The sequence below is a fragment of the Amblyomma americanum genome, chromosome 4 (genome assembly GCF_052857255.1).
Source record: "Amblyomma americanum isolate KBUSLIRL-KWMA chromosome 4, ASM5285725v1, whole genome shotgun sequence".
NCBI lineage: Eukaryota > Metazoa > Arthropoda > Arachnida > Ixodida > Ixodidae > Amblyomma > Amblyomma americanum.
In genome coordinates, this window is record NC_135500.1 from 78,114,468 (window position 1) to 78,142,223 (window position 27,756).

At 46.0% G+C, this 27,756-nt stretch overlaps 4 protein-coding genes and 3 pseudogenes across 6 annotated transcripts; 5 read left to right on the top strand and 2 right to left on the bottom strand.

Moving 5' to 3' along the window:
* The first annotated feature begins 4,928 nt into the window (after nucleotides 1-4,928).
* On the top strand, nucleotides 4,929-5,987 carry LOC144129588 (uncharacterized). The gene is made up of 2 exons (XM_077663718.1): nucleotides 4,929-5,011; nucleotides 5,651-5,987. Exons 1-2 carry the CDS (start codon nucleotides 4,929-4,931, stop codon nucleotides 5,985-5,987), a joined length of 420 nt encoding a protein of 139 aa, XP_077519844.1.
* A 1,550-nt stretch (nucleotides 5,988-7,537) lies between these two features.
* Nucleotides 7,538-9,691, bottom strand: LOC144128056 (uncharacterized). Its single transcript, XM_077661114.1, has 3 exons — nucleotides 9,303-9,691; nucleotides 8,885-9,014; nucleotides 7,538-8,353 (listed from the first exon to the last, which is right to left on the bottom strand). The coding sequence occupies exons 1-3, from the start codon at nucleotides 9,539-9,541 to the stop codon at nucleotides 7,973-7,975; spliced, it is 750 nt and encodes a 249-aa protein (XP_077517240.1). The 5' UTR covers nucleotides 9,542-9,691; the 3' UTR covers nucleotides 7,538-7,972.
* A 3,451-nt stretch (nucleotides 9,692-13,142) lies between these two features.
* LOC144129589 (uncharacterized) lies at nucleotides 13,143-15,955 on the top strand (annotated as a pseudogene). The gene is made up of 2 exons (XR_013313921.1): nucleotides 13,143-15,448; nucleotides 15,512-15,955. The product of XR_013313921.1 is annotated as an uncharacterized LOC144129589 (transcript).
* On the top strand, nucleotides 15,947-17,678 carry LOC144128055 (uncharacterized). Its single transcript, XM_077661113.1, has one exon. It carries the CDS (start codon nucleotides 16,185-16,187, stop codon nucleotides 17,673-17,675), a length of 1,491 nt encoding a protein of 496 aa, XP_077517239.1. The 5' UTR covers nucleotides 15,947-16,184; the 3' UTR covers nucleotides 17,676-17,678.
* Nucleotides 17,679-17,769: 91 nt separating this feature from the next.
* LOC144129590 (uncharacterized) lies at nucleotides 17,770-21,646 on the top strand (annotated as a pseudogene). The gene is made up of 6 exons (XR_013313922.1): nucleotides 17,770-17,874; nucleotides 18,075-18,254; nucleotides 18,428-18,513; nucleotides 20,328-20,349; nucleotides 20,634-20,865; nucleotides 21,050-21,646. The product of XR_013313922.1 is annotated as an uncharacterized LOC144129590 (transcript).
* Nucleotides 21,434-23,286, top strand: LOC144129591 (uncharacterized; annotated as a pseudogene).
* Nucleotides 23,287-23,402: 116 nt separating this feature from the next.
* Nucleotides 23,403-24,438, bottom strand: LOC144130193 (uncharacterized). Its single transcript, XM_077664184.1, has 4 exons — nucleotides 24,324-24,438; nucleotides 24,102-24,235; nucleotides 23,980-24,044; nucleotides 23,403-23,497 (listed from the first exon to the last, which is right to left on the bottom strand). Exons 1-4 carry the CDS (start codon nucleotides 24,419-24,421, stop codon nucleotides 23,471-23,473), a joined length of 324 nt encoding a protein of 107 aa, XP_077520310.1. The 5' UTR covers nucleotides 24,422-24,438; the 3' UTR covers nucleotides 23,403-23,470.
* Between the last annotated feature and the right edge of the window lie 3,318 nt (nucleotides 24,439-27,756).

Consider the following 27,756-nt stretch of genomic DNA (forward strand, 5'->3'; position numbering starts at 1 on the left):
CTACAAACTAATACTCTGCCCAATCCTTACCTAATGAGTAAATGGTACCCAGAAACCTACAATTCGTCCTGCCCCTTCTGTGGAGCAGTTGGCACACTCTTTCACGCGGTTTGGGAATGTCAAGAAAACCCAGACTTGGACAGAAATCCCAATCCGACTCATGAGCGCTGGGAGGCAACCCTTCATAGCCACAGCCCACTCGACCAGAAATTGCTGGTTGAGAGGGGCCGGATTATGATGACGACCAATGGGTTCTCGTACTGAACCCACCCAGTTTTTGTGCTCTGAATAAATGTTTTTCCTCCTCCTCCTCCTCTGTGGGATGTAAACACAGTAAAACCAAACCAGCAAAAGAAATGTGATGCAGTCAGGCTTTCAGTCCCCATTTTTGTTAACCTGAGGCCATTTCGTGTTGATAACTGGGTTTTGAAGATTAACCAGAATGCAGCACATGCGCATTATTGAACTCAAATGAGGAATCATGTCCACGGCGACTCTTGTGTTCAAGACATTGAACAGCTTCAAACGCTGGATCACCCTTTCAACGTGTATCCGTACCTGCGCAACATGGTAGGTTTCCTGCAGTTCCTCACAGGTGAACTGGACATTCCCTTTCGAAAATGGGGGTAGAACAACAATTCCTTATTTCCCTTCAGCTGGTGCCTTAATTCCGGGAAATCCCTTACCAGCAAGTACTACATCCCCTGGCTCTATTCGGTCCAGAAATCCTGACTCCAGCGTGATGTGGGTGTCCGACGTTCGACCCCCATAGGCATCCGAGACAAATGTAATGCAACCATTTGGCAAAATTCCCACCAGGAACTTTAAGGTGTAGCCACCCTTGTAGTGGAAAAATAGAGCACGTCTCTGTTCTAGTGTTGGTGGTTGTTCTGTTCTAACCTCAGTGCAGTGTATAATAAAACGGCAACGTGGGTAGTGGCGCATGAAGCAAGCAGGCATTAATGCATCAACAGTCGCACGTGAAGGGTTTGGAATGAAATTCTGCAGTGCAGCCAACATATTGCTCAGAACAAAGTAGAATATTCTGCTTACAGCTGTACGGTGGAGGCCAAAAAGAACGGCAATGCTGGAAAATGAAGTTCCCAGTTTCAACCTCATCAAAAAAATTGCCAGCTTTTGAGCTACGGGCACATCGATTTGCCGGACAGGTATAGGAGAAATGACAGATAGACGAAAGCAAATTTTACTCTGCCTGCAATTTTTCTGCTGAGCTTCCCTTTTGATCTGTTCTGCATCTCTCCTCAGTGAAGTACTTTCTACTATGTTCCACCTCACTTAGCTAAGCCACGACGTAGTGTCCCGGTGATGCACGAAATACCTTGGGATGTCGCCGGGTATATCAAAGGGTATCAATTTGGGCTATGCTCCCATGACTGAATGTTAGTGCTGCGTCTAAGATGGTAGTTCGGATGTGTGGCTGGTAAGGAAGGCATTCTTTGGTGCACATTCCCAAACTGCATGGTTAAATGACTCGAATTTTTGCATCTCCTGTAGAAACACTATTCTGGAAGCTTTGGTTGTGCATTGCACTACTTGCTGGGGAGCAGGCTTTGTGGTGTGAAGAACTGATTTGAGCGAGTACCTATGCAGGAAAGGCTTGTTCATCATTTGGCTCTTGTCAGCACAGCATTTGACAGACATTGCTGTTGATAGCCAACATGTGGAAATACCTGCGCAAAACAGCCTTACGCATAATTTCTATGTGCCCACTAAAAAGCAAAAGAAATGTTTAAATACATCCATACAAAAGCGAGGTCTTACGCTTCAACTGAGGCAAGAATAGCACAGAATAAAAGTGTCAGCACTGAATAAAACATGCATAGTGCCTTGCTTGCATTGCCTGGAGGCTGTCAATGGATCAACTGTGTTTATGAAATTTCCAGTGTTTTTTGGCATTTTTTCCATGGCAGAAATGTGAGCAAATGGAAGCTTCAAAGGAATTGGCTTTGAAAAAAAAAGGCTGTCCTGGCTCTATTAAAGGGCAGAAAAGCATGCGAGACGCTGAATAATATTCATGAAGGTTTTGGAATTTGATATTAGGAAAAAACCAAAAATCAAATTTATTTTCCCTGCACTTTAGTCTTTCCTGCATCCTGGAAGAACATGAGGTGGTTCATATTAATCCAGGGCTCTCCAGTATGGCACATCTCATGGCCCATTTGTTGCTTTCGAATGTTAAACCCAAATACCATACCATTCCACACATACTATGTGCTCTCCCTGTAAGGGGCAATGCTAAGCTGCTCTAAATGACGCAAGTGCCTGCCAAATGCCCTCCATTCCATTTGTATTCTCCTGGCTATTTCACTGTCATGGTCCAACTCTACGGTCATTACTTGCCCAAGATGTATTCTCTTACAGTATACAATACTTTGCTGCCTATGTTTAACTGTTTGCCCCTTGCCAAATTGCTGGACGTGATTTCAGTTTTCTTCTTATTAACTTTTAGCTCTACCATTCTGCTTGAATATTGAGGCCCTGAGTCATGCACTGGGACTCCTTCCGAGTTACTTCGCTGGACAACAAGAGCAAATCGGAGGTTCCTAGGATTTCCTCCAATAATTTTTATCCCAAGCTCATCCCAGTCCAATCCTTTGACTCTTGTAAACATGCAGTGTATAGCATCAAAGAGCTTGTGTCGCCTTACCCTACACCCTTTCTAATTAGCTTTTTGGTACATTACTCTACACCCCAGACCTTGTTGTTCAATTTCCTCACACCCATTCATTCACTTTCTGGTGGAGAATTGTGGCGGCACAAGGATTTGAACCATGGGTCTCCTGCACGCGAGGCGGATGCTCTACCTCTGCGCCAGCGCAGCATCCACTGAACTGGCCATTATAGTGGCCACTGTCCTGCACCCTGAACGCCTAGTGGCATCGCTGATGCTCATCTGTATGCAGCAGTAATGAGAGAACAAGAGTAGCACACGAATTTTATTCAAGAAAAAGGCATTCAAACACAGCACAAAGCTCTTATACCTATGCTATTAGGAAGTGTTGTCAAAGTAAAGTGATGCAACTTGCTATCTTTAAGTGTGGTTGTTTGCAGAATCCTGATGTGTTGTATTGCCAGGAATATTTAGATAGTGCAAACTTAAATACATATGTGACCAGTGTTTCGACAAGAAAAAACTTTCTTTTTATAGTGAAAGGAGCAGTGTGCATGTGATGGGCATTGCTGAGGTGGTCAGAATTTATGCATACTATGGCATTTTCCCATTCTGGTAATTTTAATGTTTTCATCTAAACTGTGTGTCAACTTTGTACCACAAGGTTTCGTGGACTAAGTTTAACTTGCACAAGGTTAAGGGTGAGTATGTGCCTGCAGTATTTCACTTTTTTTTACCTCTAATTGAAAATTGTCTCTCGGTTTATTGAACATGCCTAAAGCTGTTACCTCACTTTGTTAACATGGACATTGCCATGTATCACACAGAAATGTTACTACTGAAAGGGTGACATCACGACACAGGACGTAGTCTCAAATTCCAGGTCTAGTACCTTGCCACAGCATCTTTCCTCTCTTTCGGAGTCATAGCATTCTAGAAAGTGTTTTCCAAAAAAAAAAATTACCTGGGCAAGCACTGGCAGCAGGAGTCTGAAGGTATTGCTGCATCCAAAGTGTTATATACTAGAATGATAGTCATTACACATAAAATCAGAACTGTCTTCAGTTTCCAACCTGCATGGACTCAGAACACTGGTTCCTCTAGCAAAGAAAAAGTAAACAATGTGCAAAGTGAGCACCCTGGTATAGTATGTGTGCTGTTCAAGAACATGAGGCAGTGTTTATCTGTTCAATAAAGGGGTCAGCTGGCAGGATGCTATAAATGTAATGGGTGCTTGTCACATTTGAGTATGGCTATGTTTTAGGATATGCATAAACACAGAGGGAAAGCTGTGAGCAGTTTTCAAAAACTATTTAGGATTCGCGCTGCACACAAAAAGAATGTCGGTGATGCATGGAAAACCCGCGGAAAGGGCGCGTTCACAAGCAGCCTGTGTACTTCTGCTTGTGAACGCGTCCTTTCCACTGGTTTTCCACGTACCATGCAGCAACCGGCCCAACAAGCTACGCTTCTTCAATAGAATGTCCGTGACAACTGCTAGTACCCATTCTTTTTTTTTACACAAGCAACAGTGTCCTGTGTGGAAGGTTATCTGTAGCACTGTTCCATTTAAGCTCCGTGTAGTTTTCATGCAAGAATTGATTGCTTCAGCCACAGCACGTATAAAAAGTTAAAAGTTCAAACCTGTTTTTAGCAGACCTGCCTTTTTTTGCTCTGCAATTCTTTATTTCTGAGCAAAGTGTGAATAGTCCACGAAAGAAAGTTGTGACCATTTGCATGTGTTTTCCTTCTTTTTTAGCAAGCACCTCAAGCAGATCACCGCTACAGAAACGACGCCGCATGGGAGAGGCGAAATTGGAAAAGGTGCTGTTAAATGTGCAGCGCAAAAACGAAGAATTTTGGGCGAAGCAAGCAGACATACAATTTCAACAACAAAAACAACTGCTTGCAGATGAAAACAAGCACATGCAGGAGCTCCTGCAAGGTATTTCCACCATCTTTTTGCAGGGCACACAAGCTTTAATGGGGCAGTTTTTTCTCAGCAAGCAGCATTGGTGGCATCCCTACAACATATGCCCAGCTTCCCACAATTTATGGGACCACCAAACATGAACTTGCAACACCAATTTCCACCACTGCCGCCAGCCACCAACACACCACCAACACCTAAACACTGAGGTGAACTACACCCGTGACCTTGCCACCTTTTTCAGTTTCCTTTAATCACTTCGAGAGTACAAAATAGCGACTGATGCCTCCTTAACGTAGAGCAGCAGTCGGACGCTCGACAGTAAACCAGGCCTACCGCGAGCTATGCGAAGCCGTTGTTGAACTCATGGAAGATGACTGGGTGAAGATGCCGACGCTGGACACCATGCCTGAACACATCAGGGAGTTCAACGCAGCATGCCAATTTCCGTAAGCAGTCGGAGCATTGGACGGCTGCCACTTTCCCGTGTCACCTCCCAAGGAAAACGCCGTGGACTACAGGAACTATAAAGGATGGTAAGCAACAATGCTAACGCAGGGGCCAGTTGGTTGATCATATCGGATACTTATGCTCTGCTAAAATACACAAAGGGACCAAATGACAGACACAAGTGCAAAACACACACTGCACTTGTGTTCGTGTCGTTTGTAAGCCTCCAATAGTATGGTAAACCCTCGATGCAGTTGTGAATTACTGACCTTCGGTGAAGGTTCATTGCAAGTGTCTACCGACGTGAGTGTCAAATTAACTTTGCGAGCAAAACACGTTTTCACTAAAACGGAGAGTTTAGCTAGTTGGTAAATACTACGGGGAATAACTGCACTGAGACGAGGGACAAAGAAGAAGCAGCAGCATCGGTCCTGTTGTCTTCTTCTTTCTTTGTCCCTCGTCTCAGCGCTGTTATTCCCAGCACGTTTTCGCCGCTAGTGTCAGGCAGTGTGTTGTCTCCTCATAGCATGCAGAAGCATATTGTACGCATTGTAATGTTATGCTGAAATCACTATTGCCATGTAATAACTATACTTGCATTGTGTCAATCATATTAACCCCATATTTTAACCCCCCAGGTGCAACATCATCCTGCTTGCCCTTGTAGACCACCGCTACAGGTTCCTGTACATACGAGTTGGATCGCCAGGCCGCTGCCATGATTCACATGTTTACAGTGGCTCCAAGCTAGAAAAAGCCGTGAATGGCCCTCTGTTCCGTCAGCCACGTGCCATCATGGGCGGCACAGCAGTGCCTCCGGTCATATTGTGTGATCAGGCATTCCCGCTGTCCACCAACTTGATGAAGCCATTCAGCCACCGCGCAAACCTGACCGATGACAAAAGGCTGTTCAACTACTGCCTGTCGAAGGCTAGGAGAGTAGTTGAATATGCCTTCGGCAGGCTGAAGGCCTAGTTTCGCTTCATCTTGAAGCGCATGGAATGCGCAGTCGAAAATTCCCGCCTGGCTGTTCGTGCGTGCTGCATTTTGAACAATGTGTGCGAGGAGTTTGGAGATGCTGTCCTGCAGCAGTGGCTGACAGAACTTGAAAACAATAATGATGGCCTCCAGCAGCCACAGCACAGCACAGATATTGAAGAAGGCACTGGCTGTGAGGCGAGGACGGCGCTCGTGGACGTCTTCAAGCATGGATGAGTTCACAGAGCCGGTGCGGCTGCTTACACCCTGCAGTGTACCGCGACTGTGATGTGTTTGACGGTCATCTGAACAGAAAGGCCCTTTTCAGGGCCACCACGAGTCTGTCTTCGCAGAGCCGAGGAGAGCACGTCTCTGAAACTGTTTGTTCCCTTCTCTAATCACTGTCTTTATTTACAACACGTCTAGAAGCAGACAGCTTATCTGCGTACCTGATCTTAAGGTTCACAGTATTGAAGTTTACCAACCACATTTTTTGCAGCAATCAAAAGCTCCTTACACAAATGCACACATGCCCGCCTGTGGAACCAAGAAACACGGCAGAACATTTGAAGGCCAAATCTTAGGGTATGAAACAGTGTTTTCCATTTAGTAGGTGGCATCTGCAAACCATGGCAGAGATGCAATGTTTTCTTGCCACCAGGGCACTCAGAAGCTTCGCAATAACAGAGATAGTTAATTGTAAAGCTATTGGCATCACACTGCTAACATTACAGCTAGAGGTGCCATGGCTGTATCTCAGAATCTCAAGAGTAAAGTGTAGATGATACAGCAGTTATTATAGTGGTAAGTTATACAATTTGGTTTGTTTCCAAAAGCAAGGAATTAAATGGTACAAAACAAGAAATTCGCTGCTAAAGGCCGTTCAACAAAGAAGTGTCCATCATACAGCACTTGGTCCTGTTCACAGGCACAGTATACCAGGTGTTTCAAGGAAGCTGATTAGCAATTTTTAAGATGGGTTTTTGAGATAATGCAAAGCTTTTTGCAGCACACTAATACCAGAGCTGGAAAACCTCAAAAAAACAGAATTCATGTTAACTAGTAGAGTGATTAACTGAATTGTAATACTTCACTTTTTAGCTCTTACCAAAAGGCCCCTTGTTGCAAGCATAGGTTTGTAGCTGACCGTTAGTAGCAGCCATATTCGTTCGTAAAATTCTGAAAATGTGGTTACCCTGGCCTCTGTGGCTCGCCAGAATCTGGCTACATTGTGCCAAAAGACGTTCTTTCAAACAGCATGCAGGCAAAATCTGTCATGCCACAGTGGTGATGGTAATCTTGTTTCTGCAGTACTAAAAACCGATATGGCTATTGCTAATGGGCGGCCACAAATCTTTAATCGCAATTAGGTGCCTACCGGTAATTGTGAAAAACTTACCTATTAGAATGTAGTTGTCGCTTTACCAGTAAACATAATTTGCCTATTTCAAAGCCTGCCAAATACTCCTTCTCTTCAAAAAGCTTCCCGTTAACTAAAAAACCCGCATCACTTTCTTTGCCGACATTCTTGGCAATACTGCTAAGTCTATTCACTTCTACTACATTGTGGCATGACAAATGTATAGAAAAAATAAAACGATTGCTTAGTATTGGTGTTGTTTTAGTGGCATCACCACTGTGTGCATAACAAAAATGTGGAAGCTGGTTTGCATCAGCTTAGTACGCATTGATCTTAACTAAAATGCAAAAATTAACTTGCAGGAAGCAACATGTCAAAATTGGTGCCCCAGCAAGTCTGGACAGAAATGGCAGACTTGTGGCATGCTGTTTGCAGTAGGCTATTGCTTAATGCACAGCATCTTGATATATGATTGGACATTACACTACAGTGTTGAGCTCGTCATGTTTGCACTGCTGACCTCTTTTGCCACATATCGAGGCCATGCTATTGTAATAAACACATACAAATTGGAATAACATATCATTTATTGGTTTACTTGTTGAAAACCTTTTCTAGGACATTAACTTATTTCTCTTGCAGAGCAATGTCTCTCTCGATGATCGTATTCTCTGTTCCTTGCTGCTTGCAAGGTCTGCCGCAACAGTTTCTGCTCTTCTAGGAGCCCTGTGTGCACTTCAGCCAGGGCACTCGTCCCCTTTTTCCTCTTCCTGGAAGGAGGCTTGGCTGCTGGTGTTGTGGCAGCCGACAATGCAGCTGGTGTTGCAGCCGACAATGTGGCTGGTGTGTCAGCCGACGATGTGGCTGCTGGTGTCCCGGCTGGTGGTGGTGGTGTTGGCTGCAATGACCCTGTGTCGGGGTCATCGCAGGGCAGGCTTTCTTCCATTTGTGAGGTGGTGGTGGCGGTTTTCGTGGTTTCGCCATGCTCCATTCGAAGAATTATCTGCGTGGCAGTCATACTATTAGGCAGGGCAAGAAAAGAATAGGCAGCTAAAGGTTCCTCTTGCAAAAAACCACAACTCACACTTCCATTCGATACTGGGTGGCCACACGTATATTACATTCTTCTTAAGTAACACACAAAAGTCACCATATTGATATGACTACGGTGAAATGAACACTGCTTTGTGCTGGTTCTCATGATGATTATGTAGGGCAAACCCTGTTATGCTGTGTTCACTGCTATTACTGTACTGGCAGTATCCTGTCATAAACTTCGTGGAGAAAGCTGTAAATAAAAGCGTTCCTGTGTAGACACACTTAAAAAGAGTTAAGGTGCAGTAGTTTCTACAGCTGTCATTCTTGATGGACGCTGACTGCCATTTGCATCCAACACTTACTAGTATTAACTTCAAAATAAGCATTTGCAAAGCACTATTGCAGAAAATGAGCAAATTTTATTTGTTCATCCACTACCAAGCATGCTGTGCGGCACTAATGGCTGCTAAAAGCTGCAATAAATACTTCGGAATACCTCTTCAACTATGGCGCTTTCCTGAGCCGAGGAGGGATCATTGGCCGGCAGTGACCCAAGAAATTGGTGTATACTCCAGAAGTATTCCCATGTGATGGCTCCTGAACCAGTAGTTCTCCTCAGCCACGATCTGAAAGTTTTATGAAAGGGCGAATGAGACAAGATAATAAAGAAAAGTGCTGTGATGATCAATGTGTCATTTGGTGCACCTCTACCCTACTGCACGTAAAACTGGGCTGGCTGAGCAAGCAATGTTCACTAACTGCGCTGCTGCAGAAGATGCGACAGTCTGCAGCGCAGTGAAAAAGTAAATGTTGCGTTACAAAGGTTGCCTCCAAAGCAACGCTGACAAGGCTGCGAACTTTTTACCGTGACAGACCGCATGCTCTTAAACCGCACGCACGGCAAAGTGACTTACCGGTACGTTTGTCCCAAGTTTTCTATCTTGTTCTGAACTTGGGCGCGTGTCCGGATGTATCTAGCTTCGCAGAGGCCTCGTGCGATCTCTTCGTGCACGCCGCCGTTCCTCTTCTGGCGACGCAAGTCGGCGAGGTGATCCTCCCATAAATGTATTAGCAGCGACGTTTCTCGCTCTCTCCACAACTGCCTAGGCGCCGACGCACTTTTCTCCGTTTCTGGTTGCGATGGCAACGTCATATCACAACAAAATAAAGATAAAAACAAAAGGTCCAGAGAGAAAAAATTAAGGGGGACGCAAAACACCTCGCATCAACTAAACGTGCAATTAAAGATAACGCGTTGGATAGAATCGGCGGGAAATATACGAAAAAAAAGCCACAAAAATTTTCAAAATTATCACGAACCGAGGACTCCGAGGGCTATATCAAAATGGCTGAGCTTTTCTTTGTGTTTGTTTCTCATGCACCATTGGTTACTGCGACAGAGAGTATATACGAAATTAATGCGCTGTAAACCAAACCCATACAATTTTTAAATAATTGTACAAGCTAATATTTTGCTGCTTGCATTAAACTTTAGGCGAATAATGTTTGTTCATGATTTTGCACCGTGAATGAATCGTGTACGAAAGTGCGCTTGGCGCCGCTCGAAGCAACGCTAGCAACCTTGGGCACCGCTCGAAGGCCCTCGAAATTTCGATGGAGTTCGGCGCTACTCCGCTGACTCGATAGGCTATTGACTCGATTGCCATTGAAACTGCCCGTGTAGCAGCGCTCGATCGACTATCGGTTCGAGGGCCCTCGAAATGCCCGTGTGACAGGGGTATAAGTTTTTCTGTGCGACGGTGTTTATTGCCCGCCGTTGATCATCCAACGCGGCGATGGTGTATTGCTGCGTACCGCTTTGCAAGTCGCAGTTGGGTAAGACTCAGGGCGTTCCTTTTCATCAATTCCCGAGTGATTCAGAACTGTTTGCAAAGTGGCTCAAAAACATCTCCAGAGAAAATTTCGTCTTCAACGACAAGTCGGCATCGAGTGTGGTTTGCAGCCGGCATTTCCTCGCGAGTGACTACGTTTCATGGTGCCGCATCAGAAAACTTTTGCCTGGTCCTGTGTCAACCGTGTTCGAGGAGTACCCGTGCTACCTGGTGCCCAGTGTGAAAAAGCCTCGCAAGGAGCCCGCAGACAGAACCTGTGTATCTGGTCGAAAGCCGCATAAGCACAAAGCGGAATCGCAAGAAAGCACGGACATTTCCAAGCTGCCAGACGACTATTCTGCTAAGAATCCTAGCATCTCTACTCAGACTATAAATAATGAGGCAAAGCGAGCAAGCGGGTATGTATCCCTGATTGGAAGGCTTCGGAAACAGGTTGCTTACCAACGCTCAAAATGTGGCAAGATACAGCAACAGCTTGACGCCGAAAGAATTGTCGCCTTCTATCGTGGGAACAAAAGGCATGCGTCAGTTAAGAGAATTGTTGGCGATGCCGGAAAGGGGGACAAAAAAGTCACCTTTCTTTTACATCAGATAGACAGCTATGGGCAGAAGCGACCAGCATATCCAGAAGAGGTAATAAGGGAATATGTTGTGTGGTGCTTTCTTTCGCCTAAAGGATATGACCACGCTCGGACGTCTCAGCTGCTTACACTTCCAGCTAAATGCACTCTTCAACGTTACGTGGGGCCCAGCCCAACGTCGTCAGGGATGAGTGCTGCAATGAGGGAAAGGTTGACGTATGAAGCCTCACTGCTGATTACCAAGCAGCATATGGCTACGTTAATAATTAACGAAGCCAGCATCAAGCCAAAATGCGTTTATGACAGAAAATCTGGTGCAGTGTTCGGCTTCCGAGACAAACCTAATAGTGACACGTCTTGCAGTTCAAAGGAAATCTTCGCAAATAGAGTCTTATGCTTTGTGCTTCATGGAATCTCCAGTTCTTACAGAATTCCCTGCTCGTACTACTTTACTAAGCAGCTCAGCAGGAGAGACCTATATGCGTGTACTAAAGAAGTGATAGCCGCAGTCGAGTCATGTGGCTTTTTGGTTGTGCGCATTGTGACGGACAATTATTCTTCTAACACCACGATGTTTAAGCTTATGGGCAATGGCTGCCTGTCGACAGTAGTGAAGCACCCACAGGATCCTCGAGTGATTTTCTTAAGCTTCGACCCCTGCCATGTCCTAAAAAACATCCGAAGCCAGTTTCTTGAACGCGAGCTGACAGACAGTTCAGGTGTCATCTGCGGGGAATTTGTACAAAAGCTTTACGAGCTATAGGAGGGGATGACTGTCAAGTTGGCATGCAACCTAACCCGCAAGCACGTCTACCCGACGAATCTAGAAAACATGAATGTGCTGCGGGCTGTGCAAATATTCTCGCCCCAGGTAATAGCAGCAATAGAGCACCTCCAAGAAAACGCAAAAGGAGACCCTGCCTTTTACATTTTTGAGAAAAGCTAGCTCCACAGTCCATTTCATGAAGACAGTCAAACAGTGGTTCGATATTCATGACACGACATATGCTGGAAGCGGTAAAAAGATGCCCATTACAAAAGCAGATGACACTCGCCTGCTGTGGCTAACCAGTGAGTTCACCTCCTATATGGAAGGCATACAACAGACTTCCAAAGCAGAAGGAAAAAGCGTTTTCACCGATGAGACCTTCGAAGCTCTGCTGTTCACTACAAATCCTACTGTACAAACGGTAGAATTCCTCCTGTGGAGAGGTATCAACTCCATTCTCACCAGGAAACTCAACAGTGACCCCATTGAGGCTCTCTTCGGAAAATTAAGAATGATGTGCGGAGGGAACGACATGTTGGACGCGAGAGCTGTAACGGCGGCACTTGACCACATTGCCAAGACTGAGTCTTCAATTGGCAGCAGAGTAAAGACACAATGCGTCGACGCCGAAGAAATGATTTCCACTCTGCCGCAAGCAGTCTGAAGAAATGAAGCATTGCAAGGAAACTCCTGTCACCTCATCGCCCTCTGTCACATACTCCGGTTTAACTTACGTCGCTGGATACATTCTCAAGTTGATCAGTGACTTTGGATGTGACGCTTGCAATATCCTTCTGCAAACTAGTGAGAGGACTGGTCCTCTCTACTCTTCTACAAGGCCAAGATTCCAGTGGACTGCGCTACCCAAAACCAGAGTTTGTTGCCCTCTTGGACAAGGTCGTATATTTCTTTGAAAAAGTTGTCTTGCACCTGCCACGCACAAATGTTCCGGAAATACTTCAAATCCTCATTCAGCCACAGCTTCAAAACTTGCCTTTGCTCAGTTTTTCAGAAGGAACCGACAACAGCCATGCCCTGAGGTCTGTTTCTTTGATATCTGAAAAATTTCTCAGAATGCTTCTTGTTAGCTACACCAAGAAAGTCACCGACAGGAATGACAAGCCAGCTAATTATGTGCATAAACCATCCAGGAAGCTTTTCAGACTGTGAACTTTTCTTCTTTTTGTTTGGTGCTCTTCTCACTTTCACAGCATTGTTCATGCCATTTTCTTTGATGGGAAGTTGATCACTCATGTACTAAACCGACTGAATCTGCTATAGATGTGCATCAGTCGCGATGCTATAGATATGTAGAGTGTTTCAGCCAACTGATATGTTCTGAACGTAAAACATATCGAAGTTATGGATCGTAGCGACCGAATTGGACACCTTGAATTTAGCTGTGAATAAATTTGTTTTCGTTTCTCTGAATCCGTCCAGCGTCATGAATTCTTGCTAAATCTGCTTTCGTGCAAAACAAAAACGGCAGCGCTTCAGATTTTAGGAGCTATATTTCATACGCTTCGGAATTCTTAGGAATCTGTCATATAAACGCTTCAGGTCGCTTATAATTCTACACACCAGTTAAAACCAGTCAGTAGGCAAACTGATTGCACGGTCTTTGCATAATGAATAGGGGTGAAATAACAGGACCTGACGGTTACCACTCAAGCGGGACAGACTTGGAGCGGGCGCGCGTTCTCCTTCCGCGTGAACGGCGGTCGCAGTGGCGGAGCAGTGGGGCAGTGGCGACCCCACCGCGGTGCGGTGGGAGGTGGAAACAGACCCCATTGCGAAGGCCATAAGAAGAGAAGCGCGCACACCCCTTGAGACTGGCCGTGCCCCGCCTGATGCCTTTCTGTGGCGCGCTGCGTGGAGGCGCGCGCGACGACGTTTGCCCGGCAAGGCGTCGAACCGGCCGACCCCGCCGGTGTGGGCAACGTTGGTGTGGGCTGCGAGCGGCAGTGTGTCCGTTTGGCAACGTTTGCGCTCGTATCCGCAGATGCATAGTGTTTGTGCACCGTGCTTGCAACCACATGAATCATGCCGCGCTGTTTCATGCCAGGTTATAAAAGCGGTTACGATTCTGTGCGATCTGCGGGAGAGAAGAGACTTTTCAGGCCGCCCCGCGACGCTGAACGCCTTCAACTATGGGAACGTGCAGTACCAAGGCTGGACAAAAAACTTTCAAGCTCATGTTCCGTTTGTGATCTTCACTTCCAGGATGACGACATTTTGAAGGTCTTCGAGCACAACATTTCCGGTGAAAAGGTCGCGATACCGCGTGACAAATGGACGCTGAAAGACAACGCTGTGCCTCGAAGTTCCCGAATTGCCCGAAGTATCTTTCTAAACCGACACGGAAACGTAAAGCACCTTCTCGCAGACTCTCTCCGGCAAAAAGCAAACGCCGAAAAGAACAAGGTGAGCGTACGAGTGCAGCATTCAGAGATAGCTACGACGAAACAGAAAACGGCGTGTCGCTCGAGGGTACTGAATCTTTGTTTGACATGCTGGCTCGGTTAGCCAAAGGGGGACAAAAACTTGAAGGTTGGTCTCTTGATGTTGCCGAACAAACGGCTCTATTGTACAAGCTCAGCATAAGAAACAATATTCCCCGCGTAGAAATGTCCGTGGCGCTGTCGGAAAACCTCGATTTCACCGTGTGTGCAAATGGTCTACTCGTGCCACGTAGTGTCTACGCCGGGAAGCAGGGCATTGATTTGAAGTCATTTGACGGCTTGAAGTGTTTGATACAGTATCTGAAAAAGCTGAGGCTGTGCCAGGGATGCCCTGCTAAATAGTACCCCAAAATCAAATCATCAGTGGTGTCAACAAAACAAGGTGAAACGTGGAGGCGCAACACATGCACTATATTGAGCCTTAATGCTACTTGTGCTCAATGCCGGACCTTGGACAAGCTTTTTTTGCAACGGACAAAGCAGCAAAAGGACTGCAAGAAAAAGCAGAGGGCCTGCTTGAAGTCGGTGCGACGCAAAGCAATTCGTGCAACCTCAAGGCGAGAAAAACTGATAAAGAAGAGCTTGTTTTGATGAAGCAGAAGCTTAGAGCAATCTCGGAGGAGACAACTTACAGCACCCTTGGCGTCCTTCCAGCCAGACAGCAGTTAGCCTTCAAGACAGGTTTCATGGCAGCGAAAGCAGTCAAGAAATGGGAGGTGGTATGATGCCGAGTGGCTGATGACATGTCTGCTACTGCACATCTAAAGTCCAAAAGCCTACACTTTAATTGCTGACATGCAGCTGCTACCGCTGCCATCAAAGGCTCGCCTTCACCAAATAATAAAGGGAATTCTATGCAAATATGGTTTCAACCAAGTTACACTGAACAGCATCAAAGGCCATTTCTGTGATAAAAGCCATCTAAGATGGCTAGGAGTATTGCTCCTTGATGAAATAAAGTTAAAGCAGGGTATCTCTTTCAATAAAGCCTCATGCAAGCTGGATGGATTCGTGGACTATGGCGACGTTACAGCACCAAATGCAAATCAACTTGCCGACCACGCATTGGTACTGATGTTCGTGCCTCTGTTTGAAGACTGGGTGCAACCATTTGCGACAAAAGGAGCAGCACCCGGAAAAGTTCTTGCAGAACTCGTAATGAGTGCTATCCTGGAACTTCACAAGAACAATGCGTCAGTCCTGGCTGTGATCGGTGACGGGGCTGGCAACAACTGATCTATGTGGAGCCAGTTTGGAGTGTCAGGCAAAATGGATGCACCTCACCACTTTATTGAGCATCCATGGGAGCCATCGCAAAACATCTACTTCTTATGCGATGTGCCACATATCGTCAAGTGTATCCGAAATCACCTGAGGAAGCACACCTACGCAATGGTAAAGATAAAAGCATGAGCAAATGTTCAGTGCAGTTTAACAGTTAGATTTTGTTTCTTCCAGGCAGGCGACCTTTGCATCAATTTCCGGCATTATGTGACCCTGTATGAAGCAGAGAAAAATAAGCATGTGCGAGTTGTGCCAAAACTGTCCGAAGCACATGATGCCCCTGATAACTTACGCAAAATGAGCGTCAGACTAGCTACACAGGTAGAACTTGTTTTTGTAAAAGCATGCTGCTTTTATTTTCTGTCCTTATATATCCTCCTGAGACCCGGCTATGGAGATTTTGTCCAATATATTGGACAAAAGTTTTTTGCGTCGGCAGAAAATATATCGGCAGAAAATACGGCTGTTCTGTCGGCCACAAAACCGCCTGTCCAAAAAAATAGACATCTAGTGGCGCCACCAGCGGCGCGGTATCAACATTGGCGAAGAGCAGTCCTTGTGGGATGTAGTCAAGATGGCAGCCTTCAGCAGCACAGCGTTTTACTATGGTGGCTGTAAGGGGAAGTGTGACGGGCGGGCGTAGGCGCGCCTTGCTTGGGAGAGCGCGAAACGCGATGAAAACATCGCGGAGCCGCTAGGGGCGCTGCAGTGCGGCTGGTGTGCCACGGCACGCAGACGACGCGCTGCTAAGCCAGGCGCAGCTGTATAGCTTGTTTTCTTTCCCACGTGTGGTGCGTGTTTTGCTCCGTGTGTGATCTCGCGTTTCTCTGGTGCTGGAATTTCGTGCATGAACACAGTGTGTAGTGTACCGAAAAAGGTCAATATGGCATCAAAAGCACGAACGTGCTTTGTACCGGGGTGCAAAAGTGGATATAGATCCTGCCCAGTGAAGGCTTCTCTTTTCCGAGCACCGATTGCTGCAGCGCGACGAGAACTGTGGGCTCGAAATATCAAGAGGGCCGACAAGGAGCTCACTTCAGACTGTGTAGTGTGTGAAAGCCACTTTGAGGAGAAGTTTATTGAAAGGACTTTTCGACATGTGATCGGCGGAAAGGTGGTCGACATTCCACGCGATAGGCCCCATCTCAAAGACGACGCTGCTCCCACGGTATTTCCGGACGCTCCCAAGTACTTCACAAAGAAAGCCCCGACCAAACGTAAGGAAAGAAATCTGTGCGAACAAAAAGCACCCTCTTCGAAACGAAGGAAACTGCACGCGGTAGCCGACGCGCAACTGCCAACGCAGCAAGACACTGATGATTCTATCGTGGCCGTTCCAGATGCACAGGACGACTCTCAGGAAGCAGATCTGCACTATTTTTGCGGAAATCTTAACTTGCCTGACGGCTGCTGGAGCAAGCTTCGCTTGTCGGCGGAGTCAGACACTGTTTACATCGGTGTCTGTGAGCGGGGTGGAGATAATATCGCACACATGCTGCTGCCAAAGTTGATAAAGTTTCGCCGGCAAAGGAACCAGGTGGGACCCGTACTTTGCTCTGTTTTTGTGCGAGGAAAGCTGCACTCGGAGTGCGTTTTCACGTCGTCAGCCGAGGCGCAAGCGGTCGTTGATCACACGCATTCACTGGTAATGTGTACAGGTAGCGGGATGACGCCGGCAAATACAAGGCGATATGTGGCGTTTGGGGCATCCTATTTTGCCACCAGCTGCACTCTGACATGCAAAGGGCAAGGTCCTTCCGTTCCTTGCAAGTATTTGAGAAAGTTGGTACAAAACCAGGTCTCACGAAAAAAGTTGTGTCGAATCCGTACTAACCGCCTAAAAAAGCATGCACATACTCGCCGTCGTTTGCAAACCGTCCAGAAAAAGCTGAGGAACACCACCAGAGAGCTGGAAGAAATGCGGTTAGCGAATAAAAATACGGCTACCGAGATTCTCAATGACCGCATCAAAGCACTGCCCCCAAAGCAACAGCAAGCTGTTATGACCTGCTTCAAAGCAGCGGCAAGAAAATCCACTTGCGGAATGAGATATGAGAAGGACTGGATCCTGGAATGTGTGCTGATGCGCATGAGGAGTCCAAAGCTTTATGAGCACCTGCGCAAGCAGAAAATTCTCATCTTGCCAAGCCGGACATGCCTCCAACGCTACATACAGAATTTCAAAAGTGGCTTCGGGTTCAACGAGAATGTATTCAAGGCCCTTGCTCTAGAAACTGGGGACATGGATATCAACGCTCGACATGGTGGCATTGTCTTTGATGAGATGAAGCTGTCCGAGCACTTTAGCGTCAATACGGCAGGTAAGCGCAGCACTTAACCAGTTGACCGCTAGGAGCTAGTATAAAGTATAACTGGTTTACCATTTGCTTGTGCTGTCATTAGGTCATTGTATACTACATGTCTACATGTTGTAGGTGCAGTTCAAGGATTCGTGGACCTGGGGAAGTTCACGCCGGAAGATGAAATGACAACTCCCGCAGACCATGGGATGGTGATGCTCTTTCAACCGTTTCAAGGTGTGTGACTGTCTATTCCTATTATATTTGCGTTTATCAGTGTGCACCGCAGATGTGTATATGCCCATTTTTGCAGCACACAAAATATGCCTTGAAGACACCTCTCACACCGAAAATACTTAATCAGTCTTCTACAAATGGCAGCAATTTTTGTTTCAAAATATTCGATCTATTGCCTATGTGGCATTTTTCTTTTGCAGGTGACTGGACACAAATTCTGGGTGTCTTTTCCTCGAAAGGCAACATTAAGGCGGAGATGCTGTCCAAGCTTTTACTTGAAGCAATTATACTGACAGAACAGGCCGGCCTTTTCGTTGACTTCGTGACCTGTGACGGAGCAACATGGAATCGCAGTATGTGGAAGTCATTTGGAATCACTGGTGAGGAACTGCAGGAACTACAATTTTCTTAGTGCGATACAGATGCATGCATACGAGATAGATGATCAGCACACCTAGTGCTTTCTCGTTGGATTGATGTCGTAAGCAGTTGGGATGATATGTGCCAGAGCCATAGTAGGCGAGGTGGTGATCAGTATGAATTTGCCTTTCAGCATCCTCTGGCCACATCAAATGCAAGACAACGCATCCTGTGGACGCCACAAGGGAGCTGCACTTCTGCTCTGACTTCCCTCATTTAGTGAAGTGTGTTAGAAATTCATTTGTATCTACAGGCTTCGCAACCCCAGACGGCCGTGCATGCATTCAGCACATAGAATGTGCATGGGAAAAAGATAATAATTCTCTAACATTAAAAGCAATGCCACACCTAACTAAGGCGCACATTCGGCCCAACTGTTTTGAAAAAATGAAAGTTAACTTGGCATTCACTTTGTTCAGTGAGGAAGTACTGAAGGGTATGTTCGTCTACAAAGCCCACTTGCAGCGGGAAACCAGTTCAGTGGCACCTACCGAGGAGCTTGTCAGGCGGATGAGCCGCCTTGTATCCACGATGACTTCGAGAACACCTCGTGAGGCACTGAGACCAACATCACAGCGTGTTGCTGACCTTGAGGCTTTCCTTGTTTTTTTGAATGACTGGGAAGCAGCAGCCAAGGGGTGTGGAGGAGGCTTTATCAGCAAAAGCACTGCAGAAGGCCTCCGAGTGACCATCTGCAGCGCATTATCCCTTCTCAATTATGTGACGTCGTTAGGCTTCAAGTACTTGCTAACATCAAGACTGAGCAAGGACAGGTTGGAAAATTTGTTTGGCATCATCCGACAATATTGTGGTACCAATGACCATCCCAGCCCTGGCCAGTTTCTGTTAACTGTAAATTGCCTGAGCTTCTATAACCTTGCGCGTCCACCTAAGTCCGGGAACTGCTCAGGAGAACTGGTTAATGCGCTCCTTGAGACACCAGGGCCTGAGCGTGATTACACTATTGGCATGTGCGAAATTATAGAAGACATGCTTAAAAGTTGGCAATATTGATGGCGCTGGCAGCGTGATTAAGTCTTGTCTGAGCAGTGACCACAGCAGCTATGTCGTCGAAGTGAGTGACAGCCGCCTCATATATTACATGGCTGGATATGTGGCGAGGAAATTCAGAAGGAAATATGCTTGTGAACAATGTGCCTCAAGCCTGACAATCAGCAAAGACGTGGCTGAGCAAGATGTCAATAGTTCTTACACTCAGCGCTTTGACAAGGGGGGCCTTTTGTACCCAGGTAGTGAGCTCGCCCGACTTGTTTCTGTGCTAGAGGAAGCCTTTACACTGTTCTTTTCCACGCAACAGCTGTACACTTTCAGCATTCATGATTTCGTGCAATTTTTGAGCAGTGTACACCTTGAGCAAGTTGGTTGTGAGGTGCATTGCAAAGAGCTGACAGCAAAAATTATTCAGTTCTTTGTGATCACGAGGCTGCATTTTTTCACAAAGTCATTAAATAAAGATAAAGCGCTGCAAAGGGAGCGCCAGAAGCACCTGAAGCTCAGAAGAGTTAAATAGGCTGGTGCAACTTTTCCGTGTTTTTTCCAGTTTTTCCTTCAAATAAACTTCACACCTTGTCCTGTTCATTGTTCTGTTGTGTTGAGCTTTCCTTATTTGTTATGATCCACATTTCTTACTCGATTTGAAAACCACGCAACACGCGGTGTTACCCACTTAGTTGTGTGTCGAGAATGCGTAATACTGGTAATACTCCTTACTTCTGTCTGCTGAGAAAGTACACTGTAAATAGCATGTAACGCCTGCGGATATTCCAAACTTCGTAAGTCGAGACAGGAAATATGAATGTACATGCAGAATTTACAAAACACATGGTGTAGCGGACCGAAAGCAAAGGGGGCAAATAAAAGCGTAGCACTATCGTCATCCTCCGCCTTCATCGGCGCAAAATCCGCCGCCGCAAAGCACACCAGCGTCCTGTAGCGCCACCTGTCGTCTTCATCGCTAATCTGAGCAGCCTTTCCCACCCCGGCCGTCACACTACCCCCTACAGCCACCATAGTTTTACGGCAGCGTGCGTACGAGTAAGTATCATTTCGCTATTTTCACGGTGGTTTCGGGTTTCACACGCAGATGTTGTGCTTTAATGTTCCAAGGATGCGCTGTTTGCAAACACAAGGGTAGAACCGCATCGGTTGTTTGTACAGGTGCATGAGATTGTGATGTCCAACATGTTGGACAACAGGACCGAGCCCACATTATTTTGCCCATTCGTTTCTTCTGGCGTGTTTTCATTCTCTTCTCCCTATGCCTGTTTTTGATGTCTCCTTTTTTTCTCATGAAGGCGCTATGATTGCAAATATTACAGGAAATCGACCACGCGTCAGTGATGCAACTGCCGAGCGAGTACTTGAACGAATTGCGGCCGGGCAATCGTCCGACCTGGATCTGTCCGACAGTTATGAGGAAGCTCCAGAAGACGTTGCTGTTTCGTCTCATCCAGAAGATTTTGAACCGGATCACGAAAGCAGTGACGACGAACCAGTGCAGACTGCAGCTGCTCCTCCAAAGAGGGCTGTGCTTTGGAAAATCAGTGACAGGTGAGGCTCACTATGCCAGGTCTAAGACTGGAATGTAGTTAAACTTTGAAACCGGATCTTTCCTTTGCTTCGGTTCATGAAACGCTTTTACGGAGCATGTTAGGGGCTTCGTCTGTGGTTGTAGTTTTTAATATTTTGTGGGGCGATTTTGCTGTATTAGTAAAATAGTACAATTCACTTCCAGATCGCCCCAAGCGTAGATGCCAGACTTCAGTGTCACCTCACACAACGTTGGAGAGCGAGCCTTTTGGAGACCATTCGAGTACTTTCAGCAGTACATTTCGGATGAAGTGTGGGAAATGATAGGAACAGCTATGAACACTGCTCATGTGGCCGAGACAGGAAAAAGCCTTGGCACAACACCCAGCAAGCTGAAAGCATTTTTTGCCATTTCAATCACCATGTCCTGTCTAGGTTACCCTCAGATCAGAATGTACTGGGCAAAGCGAACGAGAGTGCCTTTAGTGGGAAACAACATGACAAGGAAGTGTTATTTCACACTAAGGTTGCGTCTAAAAGTTGTGAATGCCCTCCAGGTAGATGACGATGTTAAAGCGCAGGACAGGCTATGGAGGATACGGCCACTAGTTGTGGAGGTGCTGAAAGGTTGTCATCGTCTTCCCCATGAAGAGCTTGTTAGTATTGATGAGCAAATGATTCCTTTCAGTGGGCGTACCCAACTGAAGCAATTTGTTCCCAGAAAACCCAATCCAGAAGGGTTAAAGAACTTTGTTTTAGCCAGCCCATCCGGCCTCATTCTTGATTTCGAGATATATCAAGGGAAAAAGTCACTTCTGCATCCCGGGAGCTCTGGCATGTGTGCAATTCTAAGTTCAATTAGTCTGCAGAATTTGAATGCAGCTGGTAATTTTCATTATGTAAGTTCAGAAGAAGGACCACAAGGAGAATATGAATTTTCGAATGTTTCATATGCTTCAGGTTGCATAAAAGGAGGAGGGCTAGGGCATCGTCTGCCTCAGTAATGCCAAAGCAGGCATCTGCCACTGTTAGCTAAAAAGACACGGCATCAAGCACTGAAGAAGACACCTCTGAAACGGATCCCGTGAATCAAGAGCCATCCAACCTGGAGGTACTTTGCATGGCTGTTGACGCTGCACAAAAAGACAAGGTAAGCAACCGGGATGGGCATGGAACAATGATGCTGCCATTCTTTATTTTGATGCAAAGCCGTCTCTGTGTACATGTTACATGCAGAGTTTAAGTGTGAAATTTCAGCAGTTTACTGCCTGCTCTCGTTACTGTAAATTAAAGTGTTTAACCTCTAATTTATGTATATGCATCTCACTGCAGTGCAGGTGACATAGCTGTCCAGTTTTATGACTGATACCTGTTTTTCCTTTTCTACGCAGTCTTGCCAAACCGACGACATTGCAAGATGTTCCGGCACATTTTCGGTGTTCCTGTGTTCGGCACGAGGCAATGAGGCGTACACTTAAGTCAACCACAAAATTGTTTGCGACGTGGAAGTACAGTGCAAGCCTGCAGAGGTTTCCCACCAGTCTGGTAGAGACAGCAGGACAGCTTGCTTCACAGGATACGACAGTGTCCAAGCATGTGCAGCTGCCATGAAGGATTTGTGCGGCGTGTCCCCGACATATATGCCCTCCTGGTTAGCATAATGCCCCGTTCTGCTGAGCGAACTTGTGATGTGCCAATAACCGATAGGCTTGTGCTGTTTTTGATGAAGCTTAAGATTGGGATCGCTTACTCATCTCTTGCAGTGCTTTTCTGCGTGTCCAGGAACACAGTCTCTCGTCATTTTAAGAGTGTTCTTAAAACACTTAGCATTGCCACGCAGAAGTGGATATATCGCCCTCCTGATCATGTCATTAGGCAGACAATGCCAAATTGCTTTAAAGTTCACTACCAGGACTGCTCGATGATAATTGATTGTACAGAAGTCCGTACAGAACAACCGTACACTGTACAGCAACAGCGTGTGCAGTATTCACTTTACAAAGAGGATATACTCTGAAATTTCTTGTTGGAATCACGCCATGTGGTGCAGTCTGCTTCTGCTCAAAGGCATACGGAGGCAGGTGTTCAGATTCCTTTATTGCAGTGGATTCTGGGTTTCTAGACCTAGTGCAACCAGGCGATGTTGTGATGGCCGATAAGGGGTTTCCGGGTATAAAGGCAGGCCTTGAAGAGGTACGGGCTGTATTAGTGATGCCCCCATTTTTGCAAGGTCAGGGCCAATTTTCTGAAAGTGAGGTACATGACACGTAGCAAATTGCACAGGTGCGAATTCACGTGGAAAGAATTATCCAGCGTATAAAGATGTTCAACATCCTCAACACACGCATACCCACAGAGCTGATTGCAGTGATGAGCGACGTATTTCATGTCTGCTGCGTCCTGGCAAATCTCCAGCCGCCTATTATAATCTCCGGACAGTGAGGTTTGAAGTGCTGCACCGTCTACAATCAGCAGACCAACGCTATATTCTCATTTCTACACATCTTTTTATTCAAACGAAAGTTTAATCGCACTCTCGTGGACTTGACAAGGGTTGAGAGCAGCCACGTAAAGTAAAAGTCCTCCAGTGCTCGCACAGCTGAACATAGGAAGTCATCGTCTTTCTCTACAATGATGGTGATGTTTTGTTGTTCTGAATAAACAAAAAAAAACATTCATTGAGATTACACACATACATTAACAGTTGCACCTGTGTGTAATATCGGTGACTTGCAAGGAGCGTCAATTTGCCATTCTTGTACTTAATGCACGGCACAAATGTAACCTCCTGCTCTACATCAATGATGTCACTGTTCCGTCTTGAAAACGGGCACTTTATCTCTAAAAGGCAAACACCCTTTGCCGTTTCAAAGAGCCCGTCAGGGCTTCCGCAAAGCCACGACTGGGCTGTATGGACCACAAGTCCAGTCTGGAAAAAGAAATATTTTTCTGAAGCAAATCAAAATAGAAAAAGTACTTTTCTGAAGCGTATGTCCCACAAGTACAGAATTAATACAAATAATGCAAACGCAGACATAAAAGTGCAATGGTCATGTGCAAATATGAAAGCAATGAGGCTACCAAATGTGAAATCACAAATTTTTAAGTCAAGCAGGTTGTACACGTGTAGCTTACCTCTAACACATCTGCACAAACTTTCTCCTCAAAGTTCTTGCGTGCCCCTGACTCCATTTTCATGCCTGAAAAGTAACTTTCAGTCAGCCCAACGTGCAATGTTGTGATATTGGAAAACGTACCATATGATGTGGCCTCCGAGCAGAACCCTCGACAATGCAGAATTGTCTTCAAGAGGTCTTGAGGAGGCTTCCTTGTTCTCAGTATCATGTGTGCTTGTGAACAAGTTATTCTAAATCTTCTTTCTCTGTGCCACCTGTTATAAATTTTAACAGGATAATTAGGAGATAAGTTACATTTCAACTCTCCAAGGTGACATATGAACAAGGAGGTGAAGCACCTACCTGTGATTATTAGCCTGCCCCTTTGTCAGTGCACATAGGTGCAGAGCACTTAAGCATTTTATGTTCTTGGCGTAGTACGCTGCCACTTCTGCTGGCATTTCTTCTTCGTACTCCTTTTTTAATTATTATTTTTGGAAACTTTGCTGTTACCATTAAAGAGTGCAGAGCCTTTTTTGGTTCTTGCAAAAGACTCCTGAGTTTTTCTATTTATTCTTCAAGTACTACTTTATCTATGATATCTTGCAAGACTGTCTTGCATGCACTTTCATCATTTTCATTTTGTGCTTTCTAAATTCTAGACATTGGACATTGAATGTCAGGGAAGTGCTTTATCAGAAAGCTTGGGTCCAACGGTTTGGGAGGCTCTCCACCACCAACATGTGGGTGCTTGTTAGCTGAAAGAAAATATGCAGGTGCATTAGCTGAAATAAAGCTGGGGCATGCTTTGTGGAAACAGACTGAAAAGCACAAGCATTATTGTCTTCTACCACTGCGTAACAAGCAATAAGTTTCTTAACTAATGCCGAAATGTCGGGCAATACATAATAAAAATAGGTACATTTTACTTCCATTACTTCAGCAGTGAAATGCAATGCTTACCACCAAAAAGTTCTTCAATCGACGCTTTATCGTCCACACGGGCCTTTTTCGCTGCCATGGTCTTCCCCACCTCTGCATCTCAGATGTGCAGGAGATGTCGTCGTGCATGTTGACATGCAGCGCGACAGACGCGCAGTGTTTGCAAGACCCTGCAGCGCCGTACCTGCAACTGCAAAGTCCAGCTTGCAGTTCGCGGTCATTCTTGTTTATCTGCGGTGAACACAATGTAAATGCAACAGTTGACACAAACTATGATCGCCAAACTAGCCACCCAACAACAAGAGAACGTTCGCACGTGATGCCCGCATATTATGATTAATTACGTTCCCACCGCGCAATACCTTTACAAACCCTCCTAAGAGACTTGAAAACTCCACTATGTAAGGCAATCATATTCCTGAAAAGCGATGTTGTTTATTGGTGCACATGATAATGTCGCTGAAACCAGCCTCACGGAGATTTGAAAAGCGGTTCGCGAATCCACATGCTACGAACGATACAAAACGTGCACCGCCGACAGCGGGGTCCGTATTCAGCAGTGGCTGTTGCCATGTTAAAAATGCCACAACTTTACTCACGTGCAAAGAAACGTCGTAAACTTGTTTCCATTGTTGAGAGCGGCACTTCGCCCGCACGTTCACGCCGTCAACTTCCGTCACAGAGGAAACCTGTCCAGCGTCGTACAACTTCTTCCCGCTCGTCAGAGAGGCGGAATGAAAATATTCTTCTGTACCCTTAATGGGCCTAAACCCCGCTAAAACCACCTGGGACATATCAGAGGGTCGTGCCGACCGTGGATGCAACACGAAAGCGGACGCTGGCCGTGCACACGAAGGCGAAAAGAGCAAGTGGGCAGCTTGCGCCCTGCCGCCCCCGCCGGCTCAGTAAGGCGGAATCTGCCACGGCGGCGCTGAGCGCGGCGCTGCTCCGTAGCGCCCTCTGACCAGTGTACGGAGCCTATAGTGCTTTTTTGCTGTCATAAAACTTGGTTGTATAGTCAGCAGTCTTCGTACTGAAGTGAGAATAAAAAACATTTCTGTAAGTAATTTATGGTGCTGTGTTTTACATGTTACTGAAAGGGATTGGCAGTTTGAACTTTAATGCCATCGGCTTGAGAACCATGGCGCATTACTCTCATTATTCTTAAAAGTTCTGCTTGAGATTGTTTTGGAAAGAGTAGAAGAAAAATAATTGGGCCTTTTAACCGGTACTAGCCTTAGATACCATGTATTGAAAGGGCATTGTAGAAAATGGGCTGATGGTAGAGATATAACAGAAGCAAGCTTCATGTTCTTCAAGACAGACAAAGGCCAGGGGAGTAGGCATAGATCAATCTGCCTTTTTCACAAGATGTGGCACCCTCTGGAAAGTGGCAAAAATTTGCTAGTGGTTGAGAACAAACGCACGTTGGAGAAGCCGCGATCTGGTTCCACCAGGTGCCAACTGCACCTGAGTGGCAATGGTGTGCTTGACAGCTGTCGCCTATGCCTGTCACTAACATAAACTGTTCGTGCATGATAGGAGCCAGTGGTTCATTTTCAACCAGTGGGAGCTGGAGGAGGACAGGGGCACATGCACAGATCGGCCTTGTGAAAAAGGCAGATTCCATCAGGGAATTTATGCTTCAGCTTTTTGTTCCACCTGTTTGGGTTGCACCTCGTTACTGTGAGACTGTTGTCTATGACTATATTGTGCCCATTTTTTTAATGCAGGTATTCCGATTCTTCCAAGGCAGTGCCTGCTTAGGACCATGCAGTGCAAGCCTCCAGTGCAAGTCTGTTACATTGTGGACTGCTGGGGTGCCCAAGATACGAGCATCTCGCATTAAGTGGGAGTCTGCATCTATTGTGTTCAAGCTTGCTAATTCTGCATCAGTGCTTTTAATTAAGTCTAGAACTTCTTCTTGCCTAGTCTTTTAGGCAATAAAATCTTTGTTCACAAAAGTTAATGCGATGTGATAGTCTTCTTATTATCAGTCACACATAGAGCAATGGCTCCACTGGTTGTAGAGGTCAAGTCATTAATTTGCCATGTATTGGTTAGTTTTCAGTTACATTGCATGTCTACATAAGTTGTGACTAAAGCTGTTCTACCTTTGCCAGGAGCCCTTATGACAACACTATTTTTCAGGATAGCGTATTCAAAAGCTCTTATGCAAAATGATTTTAATTGGGATTTTTTACAAGTGCCGATATTGTACAGCCACCCAAATCGTTAACTAGCTAGTGTGATGGCCATTTTTCTGCGCTCCTGCATGTTACAAAACAGTTAACCTGTGAAGAGATTAAGACTAATCAGAGGCTCACCAAGCCCTTGCCTAATCTTGACCTATCCACAAGTTTGATCCATGCAAAGGCGCAGCTACGGCAAGCAAAATAGCCATTGTGCACGTTAGAGATGTGGGTGGCTGTACGCGTGACTAAATTTGTCATATATGCCTGAATGGCCAATATGGTCAGGATCAAACCTTGCTTGGTTGCAAGAATGCACCAAATAATGTATGTATAACAAAAAAACGAATTCTAGGGCAGGGCTTGAAATGTTCTTGCAAGATGTTTTTTAGCCAACTTTTAGCGTCACGTTAGCACAGCTACAGGAAGGCTTCAGGCTTTCCACAGCTAGATAACATCTACAACTAGACATCTAAAAGACTTGGGCGTGGTCTTGCTCAGAGGTTTATTAGACCTCACCTAGTTCTTTTTGCGTTACATGGGCAGCGCTGACCAGACTGCGCTCGAGGGCGGCAGCTGCCTACCTGAAGACTGCGGAGCCGGCCCCGGTTCCGCAGCGCAAGAAGGAGAAAGGCTAGAGGGACACGAGCCCCCCTCTTCCC

Excerpts from the sequence above, each read along its gene's own strand:
- LOC144128055 (XM_077661113.1), top strand. The coding sequence starts at position 16,185 with ATGAACACAGTGTGTAGTGTACCGAAAAAGGTCAATATGGCATCAAAA.
- LOC144130193 (XM_077664184.1), bottom strand. The coding sequence starts at position 24,421 with ATGCCAGCAGAAGTGGCAGCGTACTACGCCAAGAACATAAAATGCTTA. Across the intron at positions 24,045-24,101 it reads CTCGGAGGCCACATCATATG|GCATGAAAATGGAGTCAGGG; the intron begins GTACGTTTTCCA and ends GTTACTTTTCAG. Across the intron at positions 23,498-23,979 it reads TTTGTGCAGATGTGTTAGAG|AACAACAAAACATCACCATC; the intron begins GTAAGCTACACG and ends TTGTTTATTCAG.
- LOC144129588 (XM_077663718.1), top strand. The coding sequence starts at position 4,929 with ATGGAAGATGACTGGGTGAAGATGCCGACGCTGGACACCATGCCTGAA. Across the intron at positions 5,012-5,650 it reads AACGCAGCATGCCAATTTCC|GTGCAACATCATCCTGCTTG; the intron begins GTAAGCAGTCGG and ends TTAACCCCCCAG.
- LOC144128056 (XM_077661114.1), bottom strand. The coding sequence starts at position 9,541 with ATGACGTTGCCATCGCAACCAGAAACGGAGAAAAGTGCGTCGGCGCCT. Across the intron at positions 9,015-9,302 it reads AACTTGGGACAAACGTACCG|ATCGTGGCTGAGGAGAACTA; the intron begins GTAAGTCACTTT and ends TAAAACTTTCAG. Across the intron at positions 8,354-8,884 it reads AAAGCGCCATAGTTGAAGAG|ATAATTCTTCGAATGGAGCA; the intron begins GTATTCCGAAGT and ends ACTGCCACGCAG.